Below are 12742 nucleotides of genomic sequence, written 5' to 3' on the forward strand. Positions count from 1 at the left end.
TCGAAAAAAATACGTTTTGTACATCGACGAGGTTGTTATCGGAACTTTGGAAGTCAAATTAAAGTGGGTATACGTAGTTAAGTGTAATAGTGTTGTATTATAAATAAAGATATGTTAACGAATAGCTGTTGGTGGCGCACATATAGCTCAGCTATTAGTAAATCGCTTAGAATATGTAAATCTAAGGTTTATGGGGATATGGTCAGCGAATTTCCTTAAACTAAACCAACGTTTCACGCTCCCTACAAATGTCCCTGGAATGAAGTAAATTATTCTTAAGACGATATTAATGCTATATATTTAAAGAAAGAAGCCTCCCGAGGGACTCCTCGCTAGGTAGGAAGACGTAGTTAAAGCACGTGCGACATTCGCGTGAAAAAATAACAAAACCATATTAAAAGAAATTGATGTCCAGTCATTTCGAATAATAAAAAAAATGTCATGTTAAGTCAATTACAAGTCATCCTAAAATCAATCAAAAAAAAATAAAATCATAGGAAATCAAAATGAAAAAAAAATTGTACTATACAGTATATTTTTCCTTGCAAAGCTTGCCGTAAAATATTTAAAAATTAAAAAAAACGAATATTAATATACTGACACACATATTAACATTTTTAATTCAATAATATTTAAATGACTAAAATCTTAAAAACTACATATCTTTGATAATAGAAATAAATAATTCCTTTTTATTAACTAACTAATAAAATAAATATAGCACAAAGTCACTTACTATGACATATACATGGGTCTCCTTATATATAAAACATATAAAATTTTGCATTTACTTAATATATTTAAAATTTCAAACTTAGAACGTTTTTATGAACGATAAAATATTTTATGATTTTTAAGCATGGCAGCACTGAACGTTATGTCAATTTGAAAATAAAATTTTTAAACTTAGAGCCCGAAAATAAACAATCTCAAATGTAATATTGGCAACATTTTCATACACAAACATCTCGGTTTAGCCTATTCAATGTCAATATAAAATAACTTAAAAATATTATTAGAAATAATAATTAAGTTGTATAGGTGTTATTTATGCGTTATCTGTGTGATAAAGGAATCCGTATACTCGACCAACGAAAATATATAAACAACAATTTTTGATCAGTGTTGCCATAGCACAATAATATATTTATGAATCCTTATAATAATTCTGCGCAATAATTCTCAATGTACACGTTACTTTCATGCTTGAACGCATGCGCTTGATAATTTCTCTTTAAAAGAAAAAAATATATATTTTTCACTATTATATTAAATATGATGATATATTTATATAAAAGTTTATACAAAATTATTTAAACAGGACTTTCTTCATCGTTTTAACTATCACAAGGGAGTATGTGTTGTACAATTTTACCAGAAACTCTTCTAAACTAACTTTTAATTTGTATAAATAACTGGATCTTAAATACGGTAAGTATAATATCTGCTGGGGTTTACATTGGTGTTAGGAAGTATCCATAATATACTGTTGTTTTTATAAATGCCGCAATTGTCTTTGCTAATCTTGCATCTGTTAGATCCTTTTGTCGTTGTGAATAACATAGGCTTCCCATTTGATATTATGAATGTTAAATATCATTGAAAACAAATATTAGTAGTAGTATTTAGTAAATTAGTAATAACTTTGCACATATTTGAAAAAATATATCGACACAGTGCTTATGTAAACTGGGTTCAATTATGAGTAAATCAAGACCATAGCAATTATACTTTTTCTGAAGAAAGTCCTCGTTTATTTATGGAAGAGGGCATATTTTAAATATAGGGTCACACGGAAAGTTCTTCCTAATTATTCATAGGCAGCATAAGAACATGTCTGAATATCTATCTGATATATATATGAATATATATAGATCAGATGATTGAAAACTAATAGCATTTACATATTACAGTACTGACACCATATTAATCATGAAATGTCAGGACTTTTACTTTACATTCCAAAATTAAATACTTTCCGGTGACCCATTATATAAAATTACAATACAAATATATTATAAATTTGTCAGAATTCGCTACCTTATATAACCTAGAATAAATTAATTTTAAAACAAAATGTGCGTTATGTCTTTAGATAAAAATCAAGTGATTTTATAATACGGTCCGTGAAAACTATACCGATAATGTTTACAATAGCAGAAAATTCGTTTTGGTGGTAGTAGCGTAGCCGACTGCGAACCATAACAATACATACTATAATTTATTATTCCAAGGATTTTATGATAAAGTAAAGTGTAAATATACTTTTTTTTATTGCAAATTTCATTTTCTAATTTTAAGGAATAAAGTTAAACCCTGATTGCAATGTCTTGGGAACATCTATTAAAATTACATGTCTCACAAATTTATTGTAATTTATTTTGCAAGCAAATTTGTTTAATTGTGACGACAACTTATCCCACAACCAGATTAAAAATCTGTTATATTTTTGAGCAAAGATGAGCAATTAGGTACACTTGAGTTATTTTTACTTATGTACCTACTATAAATAAGTAAATAAAATGATTATTTATATAATAGACATATCTATTGCCTTTCTAGATTTAAAATATATGTTTTTTTATCTTTTACTGGGACAATTTAAATATTGAAGAGAAGAATAGAGCATCATGCGACAAATTAAGTAATTATAAAATAAAAATATATATTTATACATATTTAAAGATAAGATAAGATAAAGAGATTTAATTAAAAGGGCACTGAGTCGAATTATTTTACCAATTATTCTACTATTGTAAACACAGTTTCATTGACCAAAATAATTTAGTATAAAATACGGAAGTTAAGGATCTTCTAGACTGGTACACTAATTCGGACAGTTAAAAATTAAGCATTATTAAGAAAACTGTTTAGAGGGCAATGAAAGATTGTCACTAATAAAATTTTAGTAGAAAAAATTTAAAAAGTACTCGAACAAAATTTACACTAAAACTAATTTTTGGAAAAATATCTAAACAAAAAATACATAATTAATCACAAGACTGGTTAGTTACCGCTTTAGCTATAAATCGGGCAAGCAAGCGTGTTCGAACAAACACAATACTTTATGTATTAGTTCATACTGCTCCGAGTTTTGTACCATCCCACCTCTATTCAAACGCATATTACAAACTATACTCAATACATCTACTTTCTGTTCGTTTGTCAACTGCTTTATACCATTAAGGATAGCAATCAAACACCCTGTCCTGCCAATACCCGCAGAACAGTGAATTATCGTTGGTGGTGAATGATTTTCAACAGTAAAGTTCAAAGGTGACGTCACACAAACTTTGACAGGACACGCTATGCTTTGCGACTCCAACGGAGGGAACACGAACTTAGAACCGGGCTTAGGACTATCACTGCATTTACACTGTTCGTCTTTCTCGTCTTTACACTCACTGAAATCGTAACACTCTTCTCTTAAAATATCCAAACTCAAATTTAACAAAGCGTTTACATCCTTCGGACACTTATGATCTGCCCAATTGTGGAACCAATAATGGTACACTGTGACACTAGCATCACTAACACCACTTGAATTCACGTATGTCATATCCAATTTCCTTATCGTGTAACCAGATTTTTTTATCTTTCCAATATTCCTGATTTTAAATGTGTTCTTCGGCATATCATCATCGAAGAAGAAGCAGACTTCCGAGCAATCTGGACTCGATATTGTTACTTCTTCATCGATCTCCAACGGGAAATATTTTTCACATTTCTGTCTGTTGTTCTCTATGAAGTTTGTTAGCATGACTATCTTCTGAACGTATTCGGTGGTGGTACCAGGAGGTCGTTGGGAGAGGAATTCGGCGTTGTTCTGCCGAACCATTAACCAGAAATCGTATAATGTGTTCGGAAGCGGCCCTTGAGTCGCTATGTAGCTGTTCTTGGTGTATTCATGCCCCTGAAATGATTAAAATTGGTATTTTTACATTTTAAATTCAATTATATCAACCGCCTTACTCATAAAATTTGCTTAGCGCTTGTAAACACTGATTTCTCCCTTTCTGTAATCATTGGTTCGAAAGAAGACATAGCATTATTAAACTCACTCGTCTAAACAACATTTTTGGGAAAAACAATCCACAAAAAAAAAAAGTTTAACAAATTATGCGTTATTCTCATCAAAAACTGGGCTCTTATAACAATATAATATTCAGGAATAAAAGTTCAGAGATAAAGCTTTGAATATATTTTTTTAACATTCGCCCCCTTTTATAACATAAATATAATAACACAACTTAGCTTAGAGATTCTTTAAATAAAAACGAAACTAATGGTCTTTTTGCTGTTTAGACAGATAAAATCATATATCTAACTATTCCTCTCACCTTTATATAATTGGCATTTATATATCCCTCGCTGTTATCACCGTCCGCTCGAAGAATGAATCTAGAATGTTCGTTAGGTAGGATCGTCTTATACCTATTCTTCGTATGGGACCCTGACACTATTGGCTTCTCCTGAAAATTCGTCGGCATATCCCAAAACTCTTGGTGTAAGTTTCGCAATAACATTTTCTGGTATTCAGAACATGGTTGCGATGCCACCGTCTCCGGCAGAGCCATCTGTGGATTCTCAGACACTAGATCGATATCCACGCGACCTGAACAACAGTGCTGGCCATCATTTTTGCTCAAGCATTTAAATTTGGAATACCCATTTTGGAAGACATCGTTCAGGTCTTTTAACTGTTGTCTCGTCAGAACACTCGAAGCGTTCTGCAAGTGTTGCATATTGGCTAAATAGAGTCTGAAATCTTCGGACGTACTTTGAGGGCTCAGGGGTTTCGTTGTAATATTTCGGACGAAACCGGGTTGAAAGTTTGGGTCCTCTTGGCGACCGAATGCGTATATAATCTCATTTTCTTGATCACCACAAACGTAGGTAAGGTTCTGGGGATATTCTTGGTCACCATATGACGCCGACCACAAATTGTCGTGTGATCCAAAACCCTTTTCCGTTGACCGGAACCTTGTTCTATTTTTATAAGATTTCGGTATTAAATTTTCTGTACTCAACGACTTCCTGTGTTTGTCCCTGTGCGGTAACTCTTTAAGATTTGCGTCTATTAATGTCTCGTCTATTTCCAAATCTCTGGGCTCTTGAGGTTGGATGTTGAGAGTTAGGGAGGTATTTGAACTTCTTCTTTCCAAGATTCCCTTTCTTGGTTCAGCATTATCAATACTATGGTTGCTGTTATAGCGGCTTAGATTACACGTAGAGCCGTTAAGATTATAATTTGATATGCTTAAACCACGGTTAGTTGATAGTTGAGGATTCGAAGTGTTAATATTCAGGGTAAGAGACGTATTAGAGCTTCTCCTCTCCAATAAACCCTTTTTTTGGCCAAGTTTAGCTTCCTTGTTCAGAGAACTGTTACTCGAATGTCGACTAAGGTTGTTTGAAGATAATATATTTAAGGTAAGACTATTGTTTGAGCCTCGACGTTGTAACAGACAATTTTTAGAAACTTCGCCAGATAAATTCGTATTTGACGAACATATCACTCTCGTGGTTGGCGTCAAATGTTCACTAGGGTTGATGGAGGCGCTCGAATCTCGCCTTTCCAGAGAAAACTTCTTTTGTCTACTGTCGTTATTTAAACTAAAATTCGATATACTCGTTCTGACTGTCGCTAAATTATGACACGAAGCTCCCGCGCTACTTAGAGAACAATTCGAGCCCTGAAGACTGTGTGTACTTAGCATTAAACTTTGATTAGAATTGCGTCTATGTAATTTCTTAACTAATTTCTCGTCTTCCGCACTTGGTTCGAAATCATCAGACGGTACACCCTCGGGAAGGGTTTTCAAATTTGTACTTGATACGCTTAAATTTTGTTTATAATTTAATAAGTTAGAACCTAGAGTTTGGCCCGAATCCAAGTGGAATCCAGGTCTATTATCAACGGTTGACACATTTATTTCTGGGGCATTATCTGTCATATTCTCGTCAAACGAACCCATTGTGCGGGAGCCCATTCTAGATGTACCAGGTTGATATAGCATGAGGCTCGCATGGTTTTCCCTTAGAAATATACCACTATCCTGCCCCTTCATAAACAACCTGCGCTGGTCGGCGTTGGATTGTATGGAGTTGTATCCTACTTTACCACCAGACAAATCGTGTTTTACGTTCTTTTGAGCAAGTATACGTTTCAACTGACGTTTAGGAGTATTGGGAACTGAAATAGAATTTTGAGGAACTTCCAAAGTCTTCTTCTGAGGTAGAGAAAGATTAACGGTTTCAGAAGAATCCAGTGATGTCGCTTTGACTTTTAATGTTGGCGTTTTTACCTTCTTCTCTTCAGCATTTGTGTAGAGCTTCTCGAATTCCAACAGCTCCTTTTCCAGATCGCTATCGCGTTTCGACAAATCGATTGTTAAGTTTCGCAAATTCTTGCCTTTTCGTTTCGTTTGTGTTTCAGCGGATGTCGTTGCACCTTCCTCGGATGTTACGGTTATTTCGAATTCCTTGGGCGAAAACCTGGGCATATCTAAGAAAGATTGAGTGTCACAACTTTGACGGAGACATTTCTTCTGCTTGCGATCAGGTGATTTCGGGTCACTTTCGACTTTTTCTTTCTGTTCGACATCAAACTTAAATACTGGTCGTTCTTTCGAAGGCGACTTCTGATACCGCTCTATACTTTCGCAGGACGCACTCCCTTCTTGATTTTTGTACGCTTCGTTCATCTGATCTTTCATCTGTTTGGCTATTGGTAAACCTAAATTCTGTTCGATTATTTTTGCATTATCGGAATCTAGAGATATCGATTTTAATCTCTGTCGTCTCACTTGCGCTGAATTCGAAATCGGAGTTAGTTCGTGTTTCTCACTAGCCGTTGTATCAACTTGCAAAGATTCTATTTTGGCACAGCAATCTACTACATCTCTGTCTGTTGCTTCCATTTTAGTTCCAGCATCAGCCGTTTCCTTGATATCGTCGCATTTGGAAATATTCACCTCTACGCTTCTATAGTTCGTGTCACAACTATTGTGCCTTCTGTACTTTTTAACGTCAGCCTTATCAGCTGGTGGTGTAAATCTTTCTCTTTCTATAGAATTCCTTCCTCCATACCGTTTCGGTCTTGGTGACACTCTCGCTGCATTCTCTTCTGTTGCAGTGACGTGTTCGAATGTGAAGTAATTTTCTTTATTATAACTATGAACCTTAGGGCTAGGTCGAGCGCTTAAAACTCTAGGCGAGCTGGGTTTTTCTATACCATTTGTACGGTTTCTGTGGTCACCTAACGCACGTTGCGACTGAGGAACTTCTGCATCGCGAGGCGTTTCGGGGAAGAATTTCGGTGACCTCACACTATCATAATAAACAGACTTTGGGGAGGGTTCCGCGAAAAATAAAGGCGATACCATTTCGGGTGGTGTGAAAAAACGCGGAGAGGCAATGGTATCAGCTAAAATTTTCGGAGAAAAATCGAATTTAGTTCCTGAGGTCTTCTCCTTAGCTGAACTACACTCGAGTATACGAGGAGAACTTTGCATTTCTAACCTCTCCTGTTGGCCCTCTGGCAGAGGGCTCTCATTAACACTACACATATTGAGCCTCGTGCTCACTGATCGAAATCTACGCAAATTTGTCGGAGACAGCTCTTTCTTGCTCTCGTGCGGCGAAGAGGGCGGTCGTTCTCCCATTTCCCTAGATTTATCGCTGTCTTCGCTCAACTTACGCACGGATTCGCTGTCAAATCCAAAAACTTCCGTGTCTTCTGATTTCGCACTACTCACAAAGGGTGATTTCTCGTCTTTTTCCAACGACGGAGATCTTGTGGCGCTGTACTTCTTCGCCCGCGATTCCCTCTGCTGATCGACCATGAGATCCGAGTTCACTATATGGGCAAATGGTCTCGCAATTGCCGAATACTTGTAATCGAAGGGGCGTTTATGAAGCCACTGCTCCGGCAAAGGTAACTTCGGTATTCCACGATATTCTAATGGTGGTTGCCGAGGACCTTGAGAGCTCGAGGGTTGGGGTGAGTCAGATTGCTGAGGAATAGTATTTTGTGTGCAGTTTTGTACGATAAGTATGTGAGGGGGTTGCTGTGAATCGCGTGGGGGTCGTTGGGAGTTGACGGGGGGTTCAGGCGCGGGCGCAGCGGCCAGCGCGACGCGAGCGCGTGTGGGTTCCGGCGGAGTCCCAGCACGTGTCACGCGTGCCGCACCATTACACACTATGTGCACCTAGAATTATAAATTAATTGGGTTATTTTATTAGATATTCAACAAATGTATACAATTACAAATTTTTTTTTAACCTACCTTGAGAATAATATTGCTTGTTGAATAATAAACTTACCTTTTTCAAGTTAATATGTTCCAGTTAGTGGGGTATGATAGGTGCCATCCACTCATCAGATATTCTGCCGTTAAACAGCAGTACTCAGTGAGTGAGCCAGTAATTACAGGCACAATGGAATTACAATATAGTTCCCAAGGTTGTTGGCGCATTGACGATGTAAGGAATGGTTAATAGTTCTTACAATGCCACTCCTAATCTGTCTATGGGTGATGGTGACCACATACCATTAGGTGGCCCATTTGCTCGGCGCCTACTTATTTCATTAAAAAAGAGTAAATTTAAATACATATCTTCATAAAATATCTTCGAGTGTATATAAATAAAAAAGTGCCAGTACCTGGGTGACTGTCGTTTGGGGCACGGGCGAGGGCGCTCGCTTGGCGCGGCGGCAGAGCGCGAGCAGCGCCAGCAGCGCGGCCGCCAGCGCGCCGCACCACCACCCCGCCTGCGCGCCCCACATGCCACCACCCTCACATCTACAAATTGAATTAAATTGTATTTAATGCAATAATAATTGATTACTATTATGTCGTCCTGACCTTTTTCGGTCACAGACGCTATTTTTAAAAGAAAATTATCCAACTACGCAGTATATGTGTAAAAACACAGTTGCATTCTTTGCTACCTCACTCTGACTGTTAGAAGGGATGCCATGTCAGAGAAAAATCTGGTGCTAGGCCAACTATTTTTGGATGTTTGTTACTTTATTATGTGAAAACAACTAGACGGATTTGGTTGAAATCGGAGTTCACAATGGTTTACGGACCGGCTAGCGATGTTCAAAAGTCACTTCTAACCTCACCCATTCACTCTCGCCTCAACACAAAGTTTAAATTTAATTTAGTTTAGGGGTAAATAAAAATATAAGTAATTCCACTAATTTGAGGAATTACCAAAACACATATATTTAAAAAAAAAAGTTGTACAACAAATAGCTTATACACAGACTATACATGGACTACCCTTATAAGTGGGCGAACCCTCAGGCGGAAGGTAAAAGTATATCTATTGCAATATCACCCCAAAGCTTTAATGGCCTAAATAAAATTGTATTACATTAATCACGAGGAAGGAAGTATAATTTTTGTTTCTGACTGTTTTTTTTTTCCTACATAACATTCAATCGAACATACTTATATTTTTCCTTAAGCCATTATGTTATTTATAAGTTCATATTTATAAATAAACAAAAACTCAATGTAGCAAAATCAAGATATAATTTATTCAAGTAGGCTTTTACAAGCACTTTTAAATCATCATTTTACAAACTCTTTTAAGTGAAGCTACCACCGGTTCTGAATTGAGATTCACCCAAGAAGAACCGAGAAAAACTCAGTAGTTACTCTAATTCATTTAAAATTGCCATTCTCATAATGTTACTAAAAAAATACTAAATTGTTCATGGTGACTGAATAGAATAATTAGAGTGTAAAAAAGTTATACAAAATCTTAAAAAATATTTTTTAGGCAATTTTATCCAAGTGACTCAAACTGCAAGATAAATATAACTCACAAAATGTATATATGTTTCGTATTCAGATGTTTAAATCTTTGCTACAAAACCCAAATGATCTCTCAAATGTAAATTAATGAGTGATATATTGTTAAATCATATGAATTCCATTTAATTATTGTTTAGCTTTTGCCGTTTTAAGGTGCTTAGTCGTTTTCACAAGGCAATGAAGCCCAAATTAAGCTAAAACTATAAATTAAGATGCTCAGATTCAAATGTCTGTGATTTGAAACCTTACATAATAAAAAAGTTATTAGACTCCTTAGAGGCAATATTTCTTTGGTTGAATTATTTCGGGATTATTTTATGTGAGATTTACTATCCCAACAGTATGTAAAAGTAAGTTAACAAGATGGGGCACTTGCATTTGTGCAAAAACATGCTTTCGTCTGTGGGCACAAACTAAATTGTCACAAGTACATACAAGGTGAAGCTCGTTTGAAATTCCTATACATATGAACAGGTGAAATAAAACAAAATGTTGTTATAAGATGAAGTACAATATTTTTAGTTCGGTCAAATTAGGCAAGTACAAGTTAGTACTTGTAGTCACCAATAAAATATACTAATTGATTGAATGAGCATGAATTGGTACAAAATGAACACCTGCATAAGGAGAGTTACTGATTTTATTGAATTGACTAGTTTTAATGATGTATTCAAAATATTCTAAGCATGTAATAATTTTTATTCAACATATACTGTGAAATGAAATATTTATTTATTTATAATACAAAACTGTATACATATTATTACAGAACATGGTTGTCCTAATTTGATATTACAGCACATTTATTAACAATATTTAAAATAAGTGTCTACGGTATATATGATACAGTCCAAGTGGCTATAGTTTTGAGTTCACTCAGGCTGCAACAAAACAAATCTACCCCTATCGGCTATATATATATTCACTATCAGCTGAAATTTAAACATATACATTGTCCATTATGAGTTCTCATATATTCATTGATAAATTTATTGGTATTTAATTTTAATAAAGTTCATAATTTCATCAAAGTATGAGTTTTTTATTCAAATACTATATTACTATACTTTAATAATTACAATCACGTCTGATCCAAAAATATTATTAATTTCAATGAACTTTAGCAATAGTACATATTTATTAACTTGGATTATCAATCAGCCATTCACTATTTAATCTAAAGGAGCACTTTGTTGTTTCAAACAATATGAAACAAAAAGTATTTTTAATGTCATATTACTCTACAATGCCCAGATAATATTATAACCTATACTTTAATTCCAACCATAACAGGAAAAAATACAAAAAGACAACATTTGACAGCAAATTGACACAATATCATTGGTCCAGAGGTTGATTAATCTATGATATTCACTATGGATTTGCGAAAGAATGGTATTTTGAACATAGACAAAACTGTTATCAGAATTTTTAAAGTAAAATTAAAGTGTAAATAAGTAGTTAATTGTTAAATTGTTAATAGTGTTGTATTATAAATAAAGATATATTAATAATAAACTCTTAGTACAACACAATATAGCTGAGTTACTAGTAAATTGCAAGAAATACGTAAATCTAAGGTTTGTTAATCTTTTTTCCTACCTCAATTGGAATCGACTATACGTGAACCAAATATGCTTTAAATCTCGATGATAGAAAATGCTATTTAATATTAAAAATAATTACCATTATGACAATGATTAACAAAAAACTTTAATTAATATTCACGCACTATAAACAATTATAGAATTAAAAATATGTACCAGAGTAATGATTATATCAGAAATAAGAATTAATTTCAAATTATTTACCCGGCAAGACTGACGATTGTTTTGATTAAAGCACATATAAATAACTGCGAAGATAAGAAAGCAAATATTTTTAACAAATAACTTACTTTCGATTTAACAAAGTGATGATATAAGCAAATCCAATTAAATGAATTTCTTTCTTTAACATTTGCACACTAAAGTTAACACATTGCACTATTAATGTTAGATTATTCATTTATGATAATGGATAACATTTAGCAACTATGACCAATGTATTAATACAAGGTTTTGCAAGTGTGATGCTACCAAGAGTTGAGTCATCGGGTAGTGGAAGAGGATGGCTCATGACTATCTCATCAACTGCCTACAACTTTTGACATTTGTTATCATTATTGCTACAAAAATATCTTGATGACATAGCTGATTAACACCACATTCATAAGTATTTTTTAAGTACATTATATTTTCAGAAATAATTTGACATTAATAATTAATTTTATTAAATTTGTTTTGAAAAAAAAATATATCGATATATTTTTCCCGCGGAATTACTTTATTTTTTTTTTTTATTTTTATAATGACTACGGAACGCAAACGATACGACAGTTCATTATACGAATATCTTGTTGTGTAAAATGCAATCTATTTGTGGTTCTGACATCGTCGTGCGATGATATTCAGTTATCGTCTCGTAAATATATATGAATAGTGTCCCAGCGATACAACTATCTGCTGTGTATTATCAAGGCCTATTCATTGTTTCAATAATATATCGTGTGTGTACGATGTCTCTTGAGATTATTTATAATGTTTTGAATTAATTATGCATGATATGAATATACATATGCATCGAATTGTTTTAGGTAGCAGTTGTAATCAATGTTTTATGGGTTAAATAGTATTTTTTACGAAAATATATATCAAAATACTTACTGTGCATCAGACCCGAGTGTACAATTGGTAGGTTCCGTCGTCCACCGTGTAACAAATATCTTGATATTATGAAATTACACAAAAACACAAGCACTCAATCACGTCACATACACTGGATATATAAATTTCGCTTCGTTTTCGATAAAAATCACACGTTTTCGAAGACACTCGCCCAATAAGTTTTGACGTTACGTGAGTCGGCCA

The 12742-nt window shown here is 34.2% G+C and overlaps 1 protein-coding gene across 2 annotated transcripts; it reads right to left on the reverse strand.

Moving 5' to 3' along the window:
* Positions 1–518: 518 nt before the first annotated feature.
* Positions 519–12742, reverse strand: LOC125075080. 2 transcript variants are annotated; one of them, XM_047686679.1, is made up of 4 exons: positions 12539–12742; positions 8669–8807; positions 4341–8213; positions 519–3913 (listed from the first exon to the last, which is right to left on the reverse strand). In XM_047686679.1, exons 2-4 carry the CDS (start codon positions 8789–8791, stop codon positions 3023–3025), a joined length of 4887 nt encoding a protein of 1628 aa, XP_047542635.1. In that variant the 5' UTR covers positions 8792–8807; positions 12539–12742; the 3' UTR covers positions 519–3022. The 2 variants fall into 2 exon arrangements, with proteins under 2 accessions (XP_047542635.1, XP_047542634.1); XM_047686678.1 differs by lacking the exon at positions 12539–12742 and adding an exon at positions 11731–11823.

The sequence above is a fragment of the Vanessa atalanta genome, chromosome 29 (genome assembly GCF_905147765.1).
Source record: "Vanessa atalanta chromosome 29, ilVanAtal1.2, whole genome shotgun sequence".
NCBI classification, from domain to species: domain Eukaryota; kingdom Metazoa; phylum Arthropoda; class Insecta; order Lepidoptera; family Nymphalidae; genus Vanessa; species Vanessa atalanta.